This window comes from Littorina saxatilis, linkage group LG5 (genome assembly GCF_037325665.1).
Source record: "Littorina saxatilis isolate snail1 linkage group LG5, US_GU_Lsax_2.0, whole genome shotgun sequence".
In the NCBI taxonomy this organism is placed as follows: domain Eukaryota; kingdom Metazoa; phylum Mollusca; class Gastropoda; order Littorinimorpha; family Littorinidae; genus Littorina; species Littorina saxatilis.
Genome location: NC_090249.1, coordinates 36,706,944 through 36,728,595, shown reverse-complemented (window position 1 = coordinate 36,728,595; position 21,652 = coordinate 36,706,944). Strand labels below are relative to the sequence as shown.

The following is a 21,652-nucleotide window of genomic DNA, read 5'->3' as shown; positions in this document are numbered from 1 at the left end:
CATCCCGTGAGTTCGACTAAATGTAGAAATTTCGCCTTACGCGACTTGTTTTAAATCTTCTGATTGAAATGGCACTGTTCATGCTTTAACTACAAATGGCACTCTATATGCTTTTGTATGTGTAATTGTTGTTTATATTGATGTGTTTTAATGTTATTGTGTTTATTTATCCACAATGTAATTCCTCTTTTGAGATAATAAAGTATGTATTATTGTATAATGTATTGCATTTTATTGTTTGTGTTTCCTTTCTTGACTTGTTCATTTGTTTACTTGCTCAGTATTCAGTAGTGTTTGTACAATTTTCAGAACAGTGCATACCTAGCTTGGTGACTCAAAGGGCAGAAGGAACCCACTGAAAGCGGGCAGTCTGGAGGTGTGAGTCGGGACTCAAAGCACTAAGATCACAAATCTTTGATTCATTTGTTTTATTCTACCAAAAAAAATCAGTTCTGAGATAAAACTGTCAAGCCGCAGGCTGTTTCCAGAAATAACATCACATGCAACAAAGGAAATCAAGGTAAATACAGTAGTAAACAGCTCAACTCGGTGTTCTCATATTTTCTAACTTTCCTCCCTTCAACAGCACACAAACACAAGTCTTGTTCTTCAGACAAATTTATTCTGATTGATTGCATGATAGCATGTTCAGTGTTATTGCAGGATACAGATGTTGCAGAACACAATATTGTGAATGAACATTTACAACAATACATTGAAATCACATAGTGAGTGTGATGTGATGAAAACACCATTCATACAGTTTAAAGGCAGAGTAAGCCTCCCGTAAACCATCACAGATACGGTCAGGCTTTTACACACAGTACAAACACCCTTTCATTTAAACACTCATCAATTGAGAACATCCTAGGTGCCCTCCGTAAAGAGCGAACAATTTTCAAAGAATTTATTTTTGCGTGGTTTATCTTACCCCTGAGCCATCGTGAACCCGTGTGATCCAGTTTTCCCTTTTCACAATGCAGTCGTCATAGTTAGTCATTTGAATGCGACTCGACGTGAGCTTATCTACAATAGCACGTTTTTTTATGCACGAAACAACGGCTGTGGTTCACAAGAACTCTAGCGATAGCTTTTGACTGTTGAGAGGAACGGCGATTTGCACTGATAAACCGGCCGTCGTCTGCTACGACCCTTGCGTGACCCTGCTTCCGGGCTTTTCTTTTTTTTAAACTTTCACAACTTCGAATTGTTCTGATCTTGTCTTGATGAAAAACAAATTCTTTTATGATTAAAGAATGTTTGTGTAACAAGCTGTCAATTTATTATTTAGATTTTAAAAGTTAGGTCTAGCGCAAAAACGAGGCGCCGTTGTTGTTAACGGAACAAGTCTACGAAAATAAATTCTTGGAAAATGTCTCACGCTCGACAGAAAGCAGCCAGGATGTTCCCGTTCGGTGAGCGTTCAAATGGAAGTATGCTTGTACTGTATTTAGACGCTCGGGGAGCTCTGTGATGGTTTACGGGAGGCTTACTGTGCCTTTAATAACAAGAAGGGCAAAGCCCATACGACTCACATGCTTGACCTTGACATGACCTTGACCTTCAGGGTCAAGGTCAAATAACTAACCCTAGCAATGACATCATACACTAAGAACTGCTTTACACATTTGTCCTACCAAAATACACAAGGTCAAGGTCATCCAAGGTCATGCAACACAAAGCTGTTAATTCAAGACATAGGAAGTACAATGGTGCTTATTGGCTCTTTCTACCATGAGATATGGTCACTTTTAGTGGTTCACTACCTTATTTTGGTCACATTTCATAAGGGTCAAAGTGACCTTGACCATGATCATATGTGACCAAGTGAAAGCATAACATGTGCCCCACATAATTTTTAAGTTTGAAACAGTTATCTTCCATAGTTCAGGGTCAAGGTCACTTCAAAATATGTATACAATCCAAATTTGAAGAGCTCCTGTGACCTTGACCTTGAAGCAAGGTAAACCAAACTGGTATGAAAAGATGGGGCTTACTTTGCCCTATATATCATATATAGGTGAGGTATTGAATCTCAAAAACTTCAGAGAAAATGGGAAAAATTTGAAAAATAGCTGTTTTTTAGGCAACATTTATGGCCCCTGCGACCTTGACCTTGAAGCAAGGTCAAGATGCTATGTATGTTTTTTGGGGCCTTGTCATCATACACCATCTTGCCAAATTTGGTACTGATAGACTGAATAGTGTCCAAGAAATATCCAACGTTAAAGTTTTCCGGACGTCCGGACGGACGGACAACTCGGGTGAGTACATAGACTCACTTTTGCTTCGCATGTGAGTCAAAAATCAATTGCTTCTCAACTCTATCATGTACATTTTAAGGAAAATATCAAGCTTTAAAAAGAATTTGTTTATAGCATTTCACAGTATTGAAGAAATTACAAAAATATTCAAAGTATTCAAACCGCTGACATTCTCTGTATTTATTTCTTTTAATTTGTCCAACTTGGGATCAACATTTTGTTTTAATTACATATATGAAACACAAAGTTAATAATTCCCTTGAGGTCAGGTCTCTCATTTCTTGATATTTTTAAAAACTCTTCAATCAGAAGTTTTTAAGTCTTTATAAATTATAGGTCTGATGTTGTGACTTCTCAGCTCAACCAGATACTAATGATGCAATAAAAACAAAGGCACATGATAATGATGGCAAAGACAAACACAAAATAGAATGACACATTTAAGAGTACACCAATGCACATGTCAAAATTCTGATCATTTTGATTGCTAAAATGAAAGGCAGAAGGTAATGCATAACACATATTTACAGAAATGTGAATAATTTTCGTCCTTCACAGGGTGCATCAGGGCAAAAATAGCAAGTATTTCTCAATCAAGGTACAAGGAACACCCCACATCATTTTCTAAAGCTGAAAGGCACACTCCTTGTGTAAACAGATCTGCTCATAGTCTTAGATCTGGTCAGGCTTTTAAGACCATCCCTCCACTCGGATACATACCAAAAATGAACAGCCTAGGTGCTCTATGCAAAGTGGAAATTTGTTTATGAATGAATTTGATAAAAAGCCACTAGAAATGCATATCATCACAGCAAGCAGTCAGAGTGTTGATTTTATATATGTGTTCAACTGTAGAGAAGGTCTTATCCTGTGTAAAAGCCTCTGCCTGGTTAGATCCAAGATGGTGAGCCGAACTGTTTTCACGAGAAGGACTGTGCCTTTAAATCAGAGAAAGCAGTTCCTGTAGAGACTTGCAGAAAAAGACAATTTGAATTAAGAAAAAAATGAAAGTACTGAAGAACAGGTCTCAGCCAAACTGATCAACTTTTGAACAGAAGCAATGTTGTTTGAACAAAAACAAAGACCTCCGTGAAACCAACCTTAAAAACTTAAAAAAAAGATGCTGCATATATCAGGCTTGAATCTTATACCCAGGCATGGGAACAGGAAATCATCAAAAAGGAGGAAAATAATGCGGGGGCCGCTATAACCCTGAAGCTGAGGGTTTTTGGCATTTTCCACACCTAAAACTGCAGTAATTTCTCACCAATGTGTTCAAAATCGTTAACAGAGAGCTCCACTGTGTGTTCGTTTTAGACTTTGCCTTTCGTCAACCAGATCGAAGTCTTCACTCTCTCCTCAAGCCAACCAAAATTCCATTTGTTTTTCACACTTGAGTCGATTTCGGCCGCCAGGGCCTTATCGCTTTTCGTAATTTGTCGATGCATGGTGACCAAAATGGCGCGTGGTCTAGAAACTGCACGATCCGTAAAAACAAAGAAAGCGCTCGAAAATCTTCGGCAAATTCCGGAACAAGCATAAAACCACTTTCTCGGCTGTTTCCGACAGCATTCTTATCATCCTCGGGTTCTACTCGGCAAATTTTGTACAAGCAACATTCAGTCCAAATAAGAATACGCCAATTGAGAGTAAACTACCGCAAAACAAATCAGCTGAGCTGATCTTAGTCCGAGAATCCTTAAAACAGTATCAAGAGCACTGAAAAGTCTGTTGCAGTCTCAAAGACCCAAAAAGAGCCATGGTCATAGTACAAAGGTACCTGTAATAAAAGACTCCTTGGGAGCAGCTGAAAGTATCCCTATATTGCAGGTGACATGTCATGACAGGTATATTTTGGTCACTTCAAAAGACAAAGGGGCTACATAATGAGTCCTTTATCCAGGCATTGGTACTTGGATAAACAGAAAAGTCTAAAAGTCTCCTACGAGTCCAGAATAATGATGAAATTCTGGGACTGAATTTCAGAAACTGCACAGTATTGTTCATTGGGAGGTCACAAAAAATCTGATTGAAGCCAAAAATGTGAAACACATGAGGCTGAGCCCTATTTTAAGATCTGTTGTATAATTGAGAGCGCTACCTTCCCTTTGTTTTTTCAAAACCGTAAGATTCTCATGGTAGTCTATTGAGAGGTGTCCTCTTATCGCAGGTACTACTGTCTACAGGAGATGCCATCCAAGTTGCTGTGAGTCTTGTGAAGCTCAAGGAGTGAAAGAGATGAGCTTTGCCACGGGAACATCCCTGGCTGGAGTCCTGGGTTTGTCCTTCTCAAGCAATGGCGGTGTGTACAGCAGGCTCGGCCTCTGAAATTGCAGGAAGCTGTCGTTTAAAGTTTGTTCATCCTCATTCAATATGACTGAATGCTGCTAGCGCTAATTAGAAAGATGTTGCTGATCAGGCACACAAAAAAATTAATAATTTGGTAACATTGACATAGCCAAAAAAGATTCAGTAGGTAGGGGGAGAGGAAAAGATCATGCCAAGAACATCCCTTGTAACAGGTTTTCCAAACACTCAGGGGTACACCAAGTCTCAAGTTTGTCCTTTCTTGTATGTTTCGATCTTTTTGTGTGCGTTTTTTCCCCATTTTTGTTTCTCTCACACTAATTGGAAAAAAAGTTATAAGTCAGCAGCATAACATAAGGTTGGTCGGGTTACCTAACCTAGACCTCTTATTTCCTACGCTTTATTCAGGTAAAGTCAAAAATCATTCTCAAATGTCTTGTAATATCAACTACTAGAACTCATGACTGACAATTGGATATATATGGAGTACAAAGACTGAGCTGTATAAGTTTTGTTGGAAGGAAGGTTATATGAAAAAAGTGTTTTCTTTTTTCATTCTTCATTGTCTGTTGTTCAACACTGTGTGTGCATTTGCATGCGCGTTGATGTGCAAGTGTATGTTTGTGTGTGCATGTCATATTATATGAGTCCATGGGTGTATGGGCTTGTGTTTCCATGTGTACTATAATTCAGTTTGCCGAGCATTCTTTATCAAACAAAAACCCAGAACACAAAGACCCCCCATTTCATAATCTGTCTGAAAAATGTCTGAAGAGGAATAAGCCAGAATCATTGTAATCCGAACTCACAGCAGAGCGCCTCATCTGAGGAGTGTTGCTGAGTTCCTGGAGCTCATCGATAGCAGACTGCCCAATGCCGCTCGGACTGGCCAGGCTGCTTCGACTCACTCGCTTCCCTGCAACTAAAACGCAGAGCATCGTGTAAGCACAGGCATATATATATGTATATATGTATATATGTGAAAACCTCCATGTATGTTCTTTGGTTAGGAGCAAAACCTAGGTATGAGGCTACGTATATCAAACACTTCTGCTGTTCTGTGTGTGATCCAAAATAGAACCAAAGAAAGCAGAAGCAGACAAAAGCAAATCTACTGACAAATGGGTGCATGTGGAATATCAAAACTCTGCCTGAATAGTTTTTCGAAGCTTCTAAGGTTCGTTGGTTATTGTCCCTACAACCGGTATGGCTATCCAGGACCAATGCAAGTTTGTTTCCTTGCTCAATGTACATGGTGGTCTCCGTTTTTACATGGTCTATCACAGTAAAAATGAAGATGGTTCTATAAAGCTCATGTATTTTCATACTTGCTACTTAATTTTTTGTGTGTAATGACCATTATCTTTCCACAAATCATAACGATAAAAGTCAGAGATGGGATTCTGAAAAAAGAAGGAGGAAAATAAGGCTGAGAACATTTTGAGCTCGTACATGTATATACATGGACATACATTAATCGTCTCAAGCATGGCCCCAGCGGCCTCTGAAACCTTGGATTTCTACAAAAATTTTGAAGAATCCCTACGCCTTAAAGTCAATACAGCATGTAAAATATAAACAGAAACTGGATTCACAGCAACACATACACAAGCACTAAGCAGAGGGTGCTTGACAAAATGACAGCAAAATTTGATTGTTTACCCAGAGAGTTTCTGTTGTAAGGAGTGGAAGGCAGTGACACACCGGAGCTGACTGACGGTTTTAGAGGCGACAAAGCAAAGTTGACGCTGCGCCGGGACCTGCGTCGCTCCTTGGTGGGCAAGGTTTTCAAGGCACTCTTGGGTTGCACACCTGCACAGGCACATAGGCATCATGTCAAAGGTACTGACTTTGATGAGGGAATGCTTTTTGAAACTTCTTTCTGAGAAGTATGTTTTAAAGGGAACTCCCACAAAGAAATAAGATTCTTACAACACTGCAGAATAATTGAAGGGAGATAGCCACACTAAACCCAATAATTTGGAAATGGTTAATAACGCCTATCAAATGCTTTTTCCCTAATATGTTCTTTATCAACAGATATCCAGCAGCAGACTGACTCTATAGAAGAAGCAATTTCTCTACTCATGAACCTTGTCCCAAAGTGATATCTTCATATAGGACCCCGTAAACACCTCTAACCTGCATAAGGCACTTCTATTTCAGGTGAATGCAGCCATTGTTTTAAAACACCATTTTAGTAATAACACACAGTAAGGGCACCTTTATTCAAAATCATCCTTAATCACAACCATAGTCTGGATAAAGTCACAAAAATCATCCTTAATCACAACCATAGTCTGGATAAAGTCACAAAAATCATCCTTAATCACAACCATAGTCTGGATAAAGTCACAAAAATCATCCTTAATCACAACCATAGTCTGGATAAAGTCACAACAAGAAGGGCAAAGCCCATACGACTCACATGCTTTACACATTTTTCCTACCAAAATACATGTGACCTTGACCCAAGGTCAAGGTCATCCAAGGTCATGCAACACAAAGCTGTTAATTCAAGACATAGGAAGTACAATGGTGCTTTTTGGCTCTTTCTACCATGAGATATGGTCACTTTTAGTGGTTCACTACCTTATTTTGGTCACATTTCATAAGGGTCAAAGTGACCTTGACCTTGATCATATGTGACCAAATGTGTCTCATGATGAAAGCATAACATGTGCCCCACATAATTTTTAAGTTTGAAACAGTTATCTTCCATAGTTCAGGGTCAAGGTCACTTCAAAATATGTATACAATCCAACTTTGAAGAGCTCCTGTGACCTTGACCTTGAAGCAAGGAAAACCAAACTGGTATCAAAAGATGGGGCTTACTTTGCCCTATATATCATATATAGGTGAGGTATTGAATCTCAAAAACTTCAGAGAAAATGTGAAAAATGTGAAAAATAGCTGTTTTTTAGGAAACATTTATGGCCCCTGCGACCTTGACCTTGAAGCAAGGTCAAGATGCTATGTATGTTTTTTGGGGCCTTGTCATCATACACCATCTTGCCAAATTTGGTACTGATAGACTGAATAGTGTCCAAGAAATATCCAACGTTAAAGTTTTCCGGACGGACGGACGGACGGACGTCCGGACGGACGGACGACTCGGGTGAGTACATAGACTCACTTTTGCTTCGCATGTGAGTCAAAAATCATCCTTAATCACAACCATAGTCTGGATAAAGTCACAAAAATCATCCTTAATCACAACCATAGTCTGGATAAAGTCACAAAAATCATCCTTAATCACAACCATAGTCTGGATAAAGTCACAAAAATCATCCTTAATCACAACCATAGTCTGGATAAAGTCACAAAAATCATCCTTAATCACAACCATAGTCTGGATAAAGTCACAACAAGAAGGGCAAAGCCCATACGACTCACATGCTTGACCTTGACATGACCTTGACCTTCAGGGTCAAGGTCAAATAACTAAACCTAGCAATGACATCATACACTAAGAACTGCTTTACACATTTTTCCTACCAAAATACATGTGACCTTGACCAAGGTCAAGGTCATCCAAGGTCATGCAACACAAAGCTGTTAATTCAAGACATAGGAAGTACAATGGTGCTTATTGGCTCTTTCTACCATGAGATATGGTCACTTTTAGTGGTTCACTACCTTATTTTGGTCACATTTCATAAGGGTCAAAGTGACCTTGACCTTGATCATATGTGACCAAATGTGTCTCATGATGAAAGCATAACATGTGCCCCACATAATTTTTAAGTTTGAAACAGTTATCTTCCATAGTTCAGGGTCAAGGTCACTTCAAAATATGTATACAATCCAACTTTGAAGAGCTCCTGTGACCATGAAGCAAGGTAAACCAAACTGGTATCAAAAGATGGGGCTTACTTTGCCATATATATATCATATATAGGTGAGGTATTGAATCTCAAAAACTTCAGAGAAAATGGGAAAAATGTGAAAAATAGCTGTTTTTTAGGCAACATTTATGGCCCCTGCGACCTTGACCTTGAAGCAAGGTCAAGATGCTATGTATGTTTTTTGGGGCCTTGTCATCATACACCATCTTGCCAAATTTGGTACTGATAGACTGAATAGTGTCCAAGAAATATCCAACGTTAAAGTTTTCCGGACGTCCGGACGGACGACTCGGGTGAGTACATAGACTCACTTTTGCTTCGCATGTGAGTCAAAAATCATCCTTAATCACAACCATAGTCTGGATAAAGTCACAAAAATCATCCTTAATCACAACCATAGTCTGGATAAAATCACAAAAATCATCCTTAATCACAACCATAGTCTGGATAAAGTCACAAAAATCCCAAAGAGACTGTGCTAAGAAAAGTATTGATAACCAGAAGAAGATGAGAACTTACCAGTCTTCTGTGACTGTGAGGCTGAAGAGAGAGAAACGCATGCCGGCGTGTTGGACTGGCTATTTCTGAGAATTTCCTCGCAAGAAAACGGGGAGTTTTCCAGAACATCCTGGGGAGACAGAAAATACTTTAGCTGCAGTTTGCCATCAAGGCATTACGAAATTATATCATTTAGCATAACAATACATGATCCTCAGGTTAGTACAAATTCCAACTGCTAAAAAAGATGAAAATGTTACGAAATTGAATTGGCTAAATTTCTCACATGGCAAGGAAAGCCGCCAGACAGAAGATGTTTGGTATTTCCAGGTAATTTGAAGAATGCTTCCATACATATATTTTGTTCATTAAGCCAAAATAATAATCAAAGCGCAGAGAAAACAGTCAAACTGTAGATGTTGGGTACGTGTCCAAGTGCCATGCCTCATGTATGAGAAAGCCTGAACAGACCTGCCACAGTGTAGATGATTGGAAAGTGGTATATATGTTACAGTAAATTCATCAAACCAGTAAATTTGTAAATTTACTGAAAATTATTTCAGTAAATTGGTAAATTTCCTGGGTGTCAAACTCAGTAAATTTGTAAATTTACTGAATTTTTCAGTAAATTGGTAAATTTACGGAGTGAATTTACAAATTGACTGGTTTGATGAATTTACTGTAACATATATTTAGCTCAACAGTTTAAACAGAAACACCAGTACTGGTTAACATTTCTCTGAAACACAGCACACTGTTTAGAAGCACAAAATTCACCTGGAGAGGGCTGGATGACTGACTAGTAGAGGGCTGAAAGTAGGCGCTGAAGTCAACTTCTTCTGGTTGCGCCTCCGTCACCACGGTAACCGTCTCTGCTTGCTCCGAAAAGCACACAGATTTCCTGCTGCGAGTGCTGCGCCTGCAGGTACAATGACAAACATTTGATATCCTTTCCCAAGGAGTATGTGACCCACCACAGATCTGTCTTAAACATGGGGTAAGAGCATCCTTTGAATTCGGACATACACCAAAAATAAACAGCTTGGCTGCTTCCTGTGCAGTGTTTTTAACAAAATTAATTTTGCAGATAAAAACATGCGTGACTGTTAGCTACGAAATTAAATTCGCAAAAATATGTTCCACTTGGCCGAGAAAGCAGCAAGGTTGCGGGTTCTTGGTATTTGTCCAACTAGAAGTAGAAGAATGCTTGTACTTATGTACATGTCTGGAAGGATCAAAGGTGTTTAGCAAGATAGGTTACAAGGGAAGCAATCTTTAAAAAGAGATCTTAAACACAGGAAAACTGATCTGAACAAACAAGACAGGCAGGGACTTCTGAGAACAAATGTAAGGCTTCTTTTTAAGCCTACTGTCTATATGATACTTACCGAGACAGTACTATTCTTGCACATTATCTATTATAGGCCGAAAAAATTGGACAAAACGCTGAGTGGGTACAATTATCTCCCATAACCATGCGCCACCGTGGATCCCAAGCACTGTCCGAGTGCTTCCCCCTTACAGGATGTAGGTGGCGCGTCCTCTTTCTTTATGAGCTGCAGACCCTCAAAAAGCCCATAACATATCAAGAGGGGAGGCGGGAGGGAAACTCTAATAGTACTGTCTCGGTAAGTATCATATAGACAGTAGGCTTAAAAAGAAGCCTTACAGTCAATATAACACTTACCTCGACAGTACTATTCTTGCACAGAATACCAGAGTGGTGTGAGGGTGATATGTAGAGTATTAAACTCCTTAATCAAAATCACTTAAATCCAAGGATTAAGATACCCAGGCAATTTTCGAACAGTACTACCGTAAAAGAAAATATACCCAAGAAACATACCTTAGACTGACGTGACCATGCTAGCAACCACTGCTGTGTGGTGAACTCAATGTCAAAGTCCAGGCCACTCAAAGCTTGAATACCACTGAGTCTACGGCAAGTGGCTAAAGCGATGAGGAACAATTAGTCTTAAAAATCAGCAACTTGATACTGATGCCTGCCAGGGGTTCAAACTCATTGCTACGCAGGAGTTTGAGGACCAGAAAGACATCCCCCTTGGGAAATGAAACCAGAGGTTTAGACACCGCTGCATTGCTAATACCCGAAAGGACATTAGCGATGAGGGAGGACCTGATCAAGTGTTCAGTTCTGCGACCAGTAGCGGCCGCAATCGTGGAAGCGATGGCAGATCTGTATCCAAGAAGAGTCTTAGAAGAAAGACTCTTCTTTTGATACACTTCCACCAGGAAGTTGGCCAAGTCCTGTGTTGAGGGATAAAGCGGCTTTATCCCCTTGGACAAGGCGAAGGTGGCCCAAGCTCTCCAGCGTAAGTCGTAGAGCTGATTAGTTGATCGCCTCTTAGCGTTCAAGGAAAACTCTACTGAACTCTTGTGCAATCCTAGTGCAAGCAGTTTGGAGCGCACAAGAGCCATGCGGTCAAGCACAGACTCTCTGGACGTGGATGAGGGAGGCATGATCGAGGCTGGAGCAGACCTCCCCCGTCCAGATCCAGAGGTAGAGGGTCTACGTGGGTGAGACCGCGAAGATCTGGAAACCACGGAGCTGTTGGCCAGTAAGGCGCGACCAAAATCAGTCTTGGTCGTTCCTGCAGATATTTTGCCAGCACCCTCGGAATCAGAGATGTCGGGGGATAGGCGTAAGCATCGAGGAGCCTCCACAAGAGAGTGAATGCGTCCAAGTGGAACGCATTCATGTCTCGAAAGGGGCTGACGTACCTGGGAAGCCGAGCGCTGAATCGAGTTACGAACAGATCGATCAGAGGACGGTCCCACCTTGCCCACAGACGCTGTAGAACGTTGTGAGCGATGGTCCATTCTGTGGAGAGAACCTGATCGCCCCGACTGAGAATGTCGGCCAGGGCGTTCAGTTTCCCCGGAACGAACTGGACTGACATCCGGACCTGATTGGTCTGGCACCAGAGCAGAATCTCCTCCGCCAACAGGGAGAGGGACCGAGAATTGGTGCCCCCCTGGTGGCGAAGGTAAGCTAAGCATGTGGTGTTGTTGTCCCCGTTGAAAATCAGAGGGGCCAAGGACAGGCCGAATGGGAGGGCCCGAAACTCGAACACCGTGCCCTCCCAAACGAACCAGAGCAGATGTCGGTACCCCAGGGCCACCAGGATGTGGAAGTAAGCATCCTGGAGGTCCCAGACATGGCCCAATCGTTTGGCCGGATGGCCAACCGGACCGACGAAGGGGTTTCCATCTTGAACTTGCACCTGTGAAGGTACAAGTTCAAGGTGGAGAGGTCCAACACCGGCCTGAACCGGCCGTCCTTTTTGGGGACGGTGAACAGGCGGGAGCAGAACCCCAGAGAAGGCTGAGAAAGGGGGTAGACCGCCTTCTTCTCGACCAACGAGTTCACCTCGTCCTGAAGAGCCTGCCATCTGGCAGGCTCTCGAGGAGGGGGGAACGTCCAAGGTAGAGCGGACAATGGAGGTTGTGACGACAGCGGTAGAGAAAACCCCGACCACACCACCCTCAAGAAAAACTGGTTGGAGACCAGTCTGCCCCACATGCCGCGGGCCCGAAAAAAGGAAACCGCCGGACGAAAGAGGGGCAACTTGAGGGGGCGTCAACGTAGGGCCGGGACTCACTGAAAATTCTGCTGGCGGGCAGGCGCAGGCTTGCGACCACCCCCCCTGGTGGTGCTGCTTCCCCTTACCTGTCTGAGCACCCTTCGTCTTGCTTGGGAACGCAACAGGCGCCTAAGAGGAGGAAGAAGGAGGCAGTGAAACTGGCTTCTTCTTCTTCTTCTGAGGCTGGGAGCTGGAGGTGACTGTAGCACTTCTCTTACTCCCCGCCGCCGTCGCCGAAGCAGCGAGGCCAACCATCAGAGAATCAGTGTTCCTCTGGCGTGTGGACTCCACCACAGAACGAACAGTGTCCGGATGAAAGAGGGAAGAAGGCTGAGGAAACGTGTTCCTCAGACTCTTCCTCATATCCGGAGGCACTATAGAAGTAGGCAGAAAATGATCACGGAACAGGGCCAATAAAGTGGACCCGTGTTCCAATGGCCAATTCTGCCGCAGACGTCACGCACGATCGCACGGCATGCAAAGCCCGATCCACTCGAACCGTGTCAAGGACCCGAGTGGAATCGGACTCTGCCCGATTGGGAGGGTCCAACAGTGTGGACAGCGTGCTCATCCATGTCAAGGCCTGTGATTGGGCCTCGACTGTGGAAGAAACGGTGGCCTCAAGATTGTGGAACGAAGCAGAGCTCAGTTCCACCTTCTTGACCGAAGGCACCTCCCCAACGAACACATCACCGTCAGTCCCACCCTAAACACTCGAAGTCTGGAAAGGGAGAGTTCGAGAGTCAAAGGGAAAAGGGAGGGACGAAACAGATTGGACACGAGGAAACAGTGGAGGTGCGCCTCCCGAAGGAAAGCATGGCACTGAACCCGCGTCCTCCCGAGGAACATAGGTCGCGTTTGCACGTGAATCTGTACTCCTCAGGCGATGTGCTGCCGCTTCCACCGTGGCACTTAGACTAGGGTGGAACGCGAATTGCCGGCGGCCGGATCGTTCATAAAACGAGCCGCCGGCAGACGCGGCGTGAGCCTCCCGCGCCCGGGCCGAAGCGGACTCAAAGGACGAGAGGGCGTCTCAGGGAAGGACGTCCTGAAACTGTTCAAACGTCCTTCTAGCTGTGCGAGGACGAGCCTCCTGCCTCTCGTCCTCAGACCCCGGGTCCACGTCCTGTGTGTCAACACTAGACGACAGACGCTTAAGAGAGGCATCCGTGACGTCAAGACGCCGCGTGATGTCTGTCATGTACTGTTGGAAAGTACGAAGCATAGCTTCGGAAGTTCCATCAGAAACCGGCAAGGGTAGAGGTTCAGTGTTAACCTCAGGGCGACCCTGATCCTCCTCCCTATCGTCCTCCGACTCACTCTCCTCTTCACTTCCCGACAACTCCTCAAAAGCAGGAGTGTAGGGAGCTTGAGGGGGAAGAGCCGAAAGCGATGAAGCAGGCTGTGAAGAAACGCCCACAGAAGCAAGAGGCCGCGAAGACCCCTGCCCCAAAGACGAAACGTCTCCAGCAGCCGAAGGGGGAGAAAAACAACAACCCTGCGACTGTTGGGTCAGCCCAGCCAACGAACCCCCGCCATTTATAGACTGAACAGGAACCCATGGGGTCTGATCAGAAAAGAAATGGTCCGGTCCGGTCGGGGGTGCCGATCCGGTCCGGTAGGGTGGTCCGGTCCGGTGCCGTACCATCCGGAGGTCCCGTTCAGCACCGAACCATCGTACCCACAGAAGTGTTCGGGTGGTTAGGTCCGGACGTGGACATACCGTACCATCCGGACCCGTAGGTCCGGTGGTCCGGTTCGGTGCCAGACCATCCAGACCAACAGAGGTGGTCGGGTGGTCCCGCACCGGACCATCCGGACCCGTAGGTCCGGACCCGTAGGTCCGGTACCATCCGGAGGTCCTGTTCGGCACCGAACCATCCGTACGCACAGAAGTGTTCGGGTGGTTCGGTCCGGGCGTGGACGTACGTACCGTACCATCCGGACCCGTAGGTCCGGTTCGGTGCCAGACCATCCGGACCAACAGAGGTGGTCGGGTGGTCCGGACCGGTCCGGTAGGGTGGTCCGGTGTTCCGGTCCGGTGTTCCGGTCCGGTCCCGTACCATCCGGAGGTCCCGTTCGGTACCGAACCATCCGTACCCACAGAAGTGTTCGGGTGGCTCGGTCCGGACGTGGACACACCGTACCATCCGGACCCGTAAGTCCGGTATGGTCCGGTTCGGTGCCAGACCATCCGGACCAACAGAGGTGGTCGGGTGGTCCGGTCCGGACCGGACCACCGGTCCAGCACCGGACCATCCGGACCCGTAGGTCCGGTCCGGTCCCGCACCATCCGGAGGTCCCGTTCGGCACCGAACCACCCGTACCCACAGAAGTGTTCGGGTGGCTCGGTCCGGACGTGGACATACCGTACCATCCGGACCCGTAGGTCCGGTTCGGTGCCAGACCATCCGGACCAACAGAGGTGGTCGGGTGGTCCGGACCGATCCGGTAGGGTGGTCCGGTGTTCCGGTCCTGTCCCATACCATCCGGAGGTCCCGTACGGCACCGAACCATCCGTACCCACTGAAGTGTTCGGTCCGGACGTGGACCTACCGTACCATCCGGACCCGTAGGTCCGGTGGTCCGGTATGGTCCGGTTCGGTGACAGACCATCCGGACCAACAGAGGTGGTCGGGTGGTCCGGTACCGGACCATCCGAACCCGTAGATTCGGTCCGGTCCCGCACCATCCGGAGGTCCCGTTCGGTACCGAACCATCCGTACCCACAGAAGTGTTCGGGTGGCTCGGTCCGGACGTGGACATACCGTACCATCCGGACCCGTAGGTCCGGCATGGTCCGGTTCGGTGCCAGACCACCCGGACCAACAGAGGTGGTCGAGTGGTCCGGTCCCGACCGGACCACTGGTCCGGTACCGTACCCTCCGGACCCGTAGGTCCGGTGTGTTCCGGTTCGGTGCCAGACCACCCAGACCAACAGAGGTGGTCGGGTGGTCCGGTCCCGACCGAAACACTGGTCCCGTACCGTACCATCCGGACCCGTAGGTCCGGGGGGTCCGGCAAGGGCCAGAGGTACTGTCCCGCACCGGACCCTAAGGTCCGGTACGGTCCCGTACCATGGGTCCCGTCCGGACCAAACCCGGAGGTCAAGTCCAGTCGGGACCCGTGGGTCCGGTTCGATCCCGACCCGTAAGCCTGGAACGTTCCGGACCCTTGGTCCGGACCATCCGTCACCCGAACACCAGACGCTAAGGAATGGCGTGGGGTCAAGACGGTCCGGTCGGAGGTGTCGGTCTGAGCAACAGAAACAATGTTCCCGTCGCCCTGACCATTCGACAGAAGTACCACGTTCTGTCGAACACCTCCACGTCCAGTAACTAGTCGGCCGGAGCGTTTCAAGAGGGACAGCCACCAGTCACACGGACGTCAGAGGGAACCGTAGTAGCAGTGGTCGTAGGCACGAAGCCTGAAACCCCTGCCCCCACAGGACCGCCCTGAACGGGGTCAATTCGCATCCCAACCCCAGCGGGGAGGGAATTCAGAGACCCCGTCATCTCCTCCGATCTCCCCCCCCAGGAGGCCGAAACTACTGTCAAAACAGCAGCAGACGACCCAGCGAGGGAGTTCAGAGGAGGACCCGTGTCCCTCCTGGCTTCCACAGCGGTGGAAACCGAGGAGGGCACAGGAGAGGCACCGGAAAAAGAAAGATTTTAATGCCAACTGCACCCGGTGTTCCCAGGCGGTCACCCATCCAAGTACTAACCGGGCCCGACGTTGCTTAACTTCGGTGGTCGGACGAGAACCGGTGTTTTCAACGTGGTATGGCCGTTGGCTGTCAAAACCTGAGTCTCTCCAGTAGCCCCTAGATCGGATTCACCAACCCCCAAAGAGGGTTGGGAATCGACCTGCCCCCGGATTCGAGCCAGGGGGGAGAAGGAAACCTTCCCCCCAGGCTTGAAACCGGGAGGAGCTGAAGCCTGAGACTGAGGGCCGGACAACGGCGTCGAAGGGGGGGAAGCCTGTTCCACTGAAGGAGAAGGAGAAAGAAGCTTTTTCTTTCCCCTCGAACTTCCCCGAACCTTCGACGGCGCAGCCCCGCCCGAAGTCCCAGGCTCAAGCCCAGCCTGTTTGAGCAAGCTCGCATTGAGCTTGCTCAAACAGGCTTTCTCCGCCCTCCCTCGCCGCAAACGCAAAGCGTTTGGGGAGGGAGAGTCGGAGCGCCGAAAGATCCCCTTCTCCGTGCGTAAAACATGACGCTGGGCGCCCGGAGAAGGGTTGCCCCCGGCAGACTCTGGTTCCGTAGAACCAGAGCCCAAAACAGGACGAGACATCCTACCTCGCCCTGTACGTACCCTTAAAGACCGAGAATTAACAAAATTCAAAGAAAATTTAGGTCAATACTCAAGTGAATGCGGCGAAACGAGAAGCAGACGACCGGTCACCACGAAGTAGGACGGGAGGCACGCCGAGTCCGCCACACAAAAACGGAGGCACAAGTTGAAGGAAACACAACGTAGCCTCAAGCCAGAAGTGGAATAACACACAATAATCCAACAGGTGATAGTCCACACAGAAAAGGAGCCTCTTAGTCCAAAATAATCCGGGAGCGTAGCAGAAACACAGCCGGTCTGACACGCGCGAAAAAAGAAAGAGGACGCGCCACCTACATCCTGTAAGGGGGAAGCACTCGGACAGTGCTTGGGATCCACGGTGGCGCATGGTTATGGGAGATAATTGTACCCACTCAGCGTTTTGTCCAATTTTTTCGGCCTATAATAGATAATGTGCAAGAATAGTACTGTCGAGGTAAGTGTTATATTGACAATCTTCTCTGAAAACAACATAGAAACTCAACATTGGCACATAAACACAAGCACACGTTTCCCATCACACACAGTCACTCATAAACACACATATAGACACTGACATAAACACACACACACACAAACCTACCTGCCAGGAGTGGATCTTCTTGATCTCTTTGGAGTTTCCACCAAATGTTCTGCACCCCCAACCTCCTCTGCCATCTGATCCTTCACCTTGGGCGTTGATTTTGCGGGACTGGGTGAACGGGGTTTTAGTACGCCGTCCTGCACTAAAGGACTGGGAACAACAGGAACGTAGCTCTTACGAACTGTGGCCCCAACCGAACGCCGCAGCAAAGTGTGAGCAACATTCTCTTTGTCAGCACTTGTGGTGGTTTCTGTAGCAGACGCTGTAGCATTGTTGACGTTGGAAGACTTCTCTGTAGAGGATGTCAATGTTGATGTGGAGGTCTTCAACTCTGGTGACTGTCCACTAGTTCTTGGCTTCTTGGGTGTGCCCGCTGGTAGGGAAAGGGACAAGTGTCAGCCAATGATTCAGACCTTTTTGCTGCAGAACTATTTTGCGATTAATTTGTGTCATTCAACTATGAACGACAAAAGGTCTAATTTTTCACTTAATTCTGAAGATGGATGAATAATGATCATTATCTTTTCTGTCTTCTTAGTTTGATCCAAAGTGGTTTTGAAAAAAGAGCTTAATCTCTGTTTGTGTGGTACGTAAAAAAAACCAATAAAGCCCTCCAATAAATGTCAACCCTTTGCAATGCCCACGCTTTACTTATCCGAGAATATAGAAGATATCATACAGCAGATGTTTATGAAAAGCATCTAAAATCAACCAACCAATCAATTTTGTGTTCTATTTTCATTACTCTAATTCCATTTTCTGGAAAATTTGGGTTACTTCTTCCCACAGAAAAGTAAGCAGCAACAAGAGTTGCGCTACCATGTTGGGGAACCATAGATATCATCGCTGAGTCATCACATAAAGTTGACTCGTGTCCATCCTGGTTTGGATTTGAACCCATAACAAAAGGCTGACAAGTCCGGTGCTCTACCAACTAATCCACCAGACCAGCCATTCAGTCTCCAACAAAATGTGCCACAATCCACAAAAGCTAACCTTCACAGTGGTACTGTGGTGGCCTGACAGGGCTGCTGACCCTGAAGAAGCCGGCATCAAAGACTTTCTCCCCCTCTTCGCCTTGTTTATCTGTCTCAGGGACCTTCTGCTGCTGTTGGAGCATCTGGGCTTTGAAAGCAGCAAACTTGGACTTCACTGCAGGCTTCTTCTTAGCGGGTGCCTTCTGAAATTCAAGAATCTAGCTAGTCAGCTTTACTTTACTTTATTTGGTGTTTAACGTCGTTTTCAACCACGAAGGTTATATCGCGACGGGGAAAGGGGGGGAGATGGGATAGAGCCACTTGTTTCTTGTTCACAAAAGCACTAATCAAAAATTTGCTCCAGGGGCTTGCAACGTAGTACAATGTATTACCTTACTGGGAGAATGCAAGTTTCCAGTACAAAGGACTTTACATTTCTTACATACTGCTTGACTAAAATCTTTACAAAAATTGACTATATTCTATACAAGAAACACTTAACAAGGGTAAAAAGAGAAACAGAATCCGTTAGTCGCCTCTTACGACATGCTGGGGAGCATCGGGTAAATTCTTCCCCCTAACCCGCGGGGGGTAGCCAGTCAGCTGTTAGTTTTTCCTCCGAAAGCGGCGTATGGCTGCCTAAATGGCGGGGTAAAAACGGTCATACACGTAAAAGCCGTGGGAGTTTCAGCCCATGAACGAACAAACAAACAAACAAGCTATTAGTTTTGGAACATGCATACTTGAATTGACACTGGCATACTCATAGTCTCTACCAAGCAGTAATTATGCTTGTGAAGAGTGTTCAACAAGAGTGCTTTGTCGTCAATGTTTCCTTTTCTTTGTGTGTGTCTTGATCCATCTCAAGCCCCAAGACTTCAACAATGAACCTCAGGATTATAAATTGTCAACAAGCATACAGTTGCACGCTCAGGGAGACCTAGACTATTGCAGATAGTCTCACCAATAAGCTGACCCAGCAAACATTAAAACTTCAGGGACCTACACCTTAGCAGCATCAAACTAGATTTCAAGCTAGACTCCCATCAACCCATATTCCCTGTCTTCCATCTGCATAGAAAATATTTTTTAAATGGTCACGCAACTATCAGTCTTCAAGAACTACTCAATTAAGCATAATTTTGACTTTCCATCCTCACGACTTCACAACTCACTTTTCCCACACAAAAATAGCAGTCAAGTCAATTTACAATTGGACGATAATCTTTTTCTTAACCAACCTTCAGAATTTTCTTGACAGGCTTGGATGAGGCAGCCTCTTCGTTCACTTCTGGCTGCCAGTTGTTCTGTTGGAGGCGCTCTAGCTGAGAAAACTTTCCGTAGATATCCTCGGCCTGCAAAATGGAATAATCTCAACTTCAAATGATGAGCTCTGGACAAGTGGGTGGATATGACCGTGATGCCTAACATTTTCACATACCAAAAACATACTGCGAGCTTGCCTCCTCACTACTGTCCAAAATAAATCTTCATCACAGGCCTATGAATTTCTTATATCAGGGAAAACTTGTCAGATTTGGATATAAGTTAGAAATGTTTTACAGTTTATTCCTTTTTAATAAACATGCACAAGTTGATTTGACAAGCCAAACAATGTTTTGATTTTACTGTGAAGAGAAAACAGAGCTGATGTGTTTTGATGCTTTTCATGAATCCGTTCACATTTTCTTCCTTTACAGGTAAAGAGGGTCCTTAACTGAAGACTGAAGACGTCGCAAGTCTTTTTACCAAAAACTCAATACCAAAGCTTCGTGCGGGCAGCTTCGCGAAGCATTGACTTTGCTCAGTTAATTTGAGGCTTTAACAATGCATCTACCTGGATGAAAATCATGTCCTGAAATCCCTGAAGGTCTTGGCAGGTGGTGCCGGGATCTCCTGCCTCACACTTGTCTACCAGGCCGGCAAACTGATGAAACTTGCCTTTCCTCCCCATCAGCAGCTGAGCTTGACACACTGTGGTGTCAATCTGTCCCGCCACTGATAAAAGGAACGAATACAATTTTAATACACCGACACATTTTTTTCTCTCTCTTTCACACAAGCTGCGTTAGGGCACATATTCTTTATACAAGTAAACTGATCTGTTCTCACCACACACACACAGTTTTGACAATGTTCGGAAACACTTTTGTTTTTCCAAACCAAAGCATACAACATACATGAGAGGGCATAGTAGTGCGAAGCGCCAAGGCAATGATGCTAAGGCTAGTGCCTAGCTTGCTGGGGCAGTCTGTGGGCATGCCCCACCCCTCCTCCCTTTCTGATCTATTATCAATATTCAGCACAAAACTTTGTCAGGGACAATTGTGCATTTTTCACAGATAAAAACATCACTGCAGGCCCAGCATCCTTAACCCTGTTTGTGAGGTCAGTATCTAACTGGTGTAATTAGTTAATACATGTACTTGGTTTATTCGTTTCATTCACGTCTATGCAGCACATCTGCATGTCTCTATTTGCGTGTTTGCCTGCCTGTATATTAACATGATATTCACAAATCAGAAGCAAAACTTTAATGCAGAAATCAAGTAACCAGAACTCCTTTTGAAAATAGCAATGCTGGCAAAACGCAATCGGTTATCACAGATGACGAGAACTCACCTTCATCTGTCAGGCTATGCGTAGAGCCCTTGACTACTGCCCAGTGGTCAGCTAAATCTGTCAGCTTCTTGACTTCAATTGCCAGTCTTTCTCTGAATGGGGTCATGTCCCTCTGCTCTCCTAAAGTAGGGTTATTGCCATCACTCTCTGTTGCCTCTGTAAATGTATGCAAGAGCATGTAAAGAGGTCATGTCAATGGGTTTTTTTGCAATCAATTAGTCTTGAATTTCACAATGTGGAGTTGCTTTTTTTCTGTTCAAAATGGTTTATTGTGTTGTAATAACTATTGCTGAAGGGTACCAAACTACCATAGCCTTGGAGTTGATCCTGCAGGTTACAGACAGGGAAAATGTGTCTCCATGTCCACATGCACTTCACATGGATATCACTGTTCACATCTTGTTTATCTTTTGTTGTTTTCATAATTAAACCAGTTTTGTTTCAGATTGAAACGTATCACTTTTCTTTACGTTTGTGTGCATGAACTGTTGTAGTTTTCCCCATAGTCAACCAGTATCATTTATCACCAGTGACATTTCCTATGTTAGAAGTAAAACAGTAACATATTTCTACACAGAAACCAATTGAAAAAAAAAGAATCTCCACACAGAAAAGCT

General features: G+C 45.5%; 1 protein-coding gene and 1 non-coding gene across 2 annotated transcripts in view; both read right to left on the bottom strand.

Moving 5' to 3' along the window:
- Window positions 1-602: 602 nt before the first annotated feature.
- LOC138967019 (enolase-phosphatase E1-like) overlaps window positions 603-21,652 on the bottom strand; it is a 29,841-nt gene continuing 8,791 nt past the window's right edge. The window contains exons 9-18 of the mRNA XM_070339462.1: window positions 21,036-21,191; window positions 20,251-20,411; window positions 19,655-19,768; window positions 18,433-18,616; window positions 17,437-17,809; window positions 9,695-9,836; window positions 8,939-9,047; window positions 6,234-6,383; window positions 5,381-5,493; window positions 603-4,588 (exon numbers count right to left, since the gene is read on the bottom strand). Coding sequence (XP_070195563.1) covers window positions 4,487-4,588; window positions 5,381-5,493; window positions 6,234-6,383; window positions 8,939-9,047; window positions 9,695-9,836; window positions 17,437-17,809; window positions 18,433-18,616; window positions 19,655-19,768; window positions 20,251-20,411; window positions 21,036-21,191 — 1,604 coding nt within the window. The 3' untranslated portion in view covers window positions 603-4,486. The remainder of the gene's footprint in view (window positions 4,589-5,380; window positions 5,494-6,233; window positions 6,384-8,938; window positions 9,048-9,694; window positions 9,837-17,436; window positions 17,810-18,432; window positions 18,617-19,654; window positions 19,769-20,250; window positions 20,412-21,035; window positions 21,192-21,652) is intronic.
- Window positions 16,198-16,316, bottom strand: LOC138967866 (5S ribosomal RNA). Its single transcript, XR_011456043.1, has one exon. It is a non-coding gene; the product is annotated as a 5S ribosomal RNA (ribosomal RNA).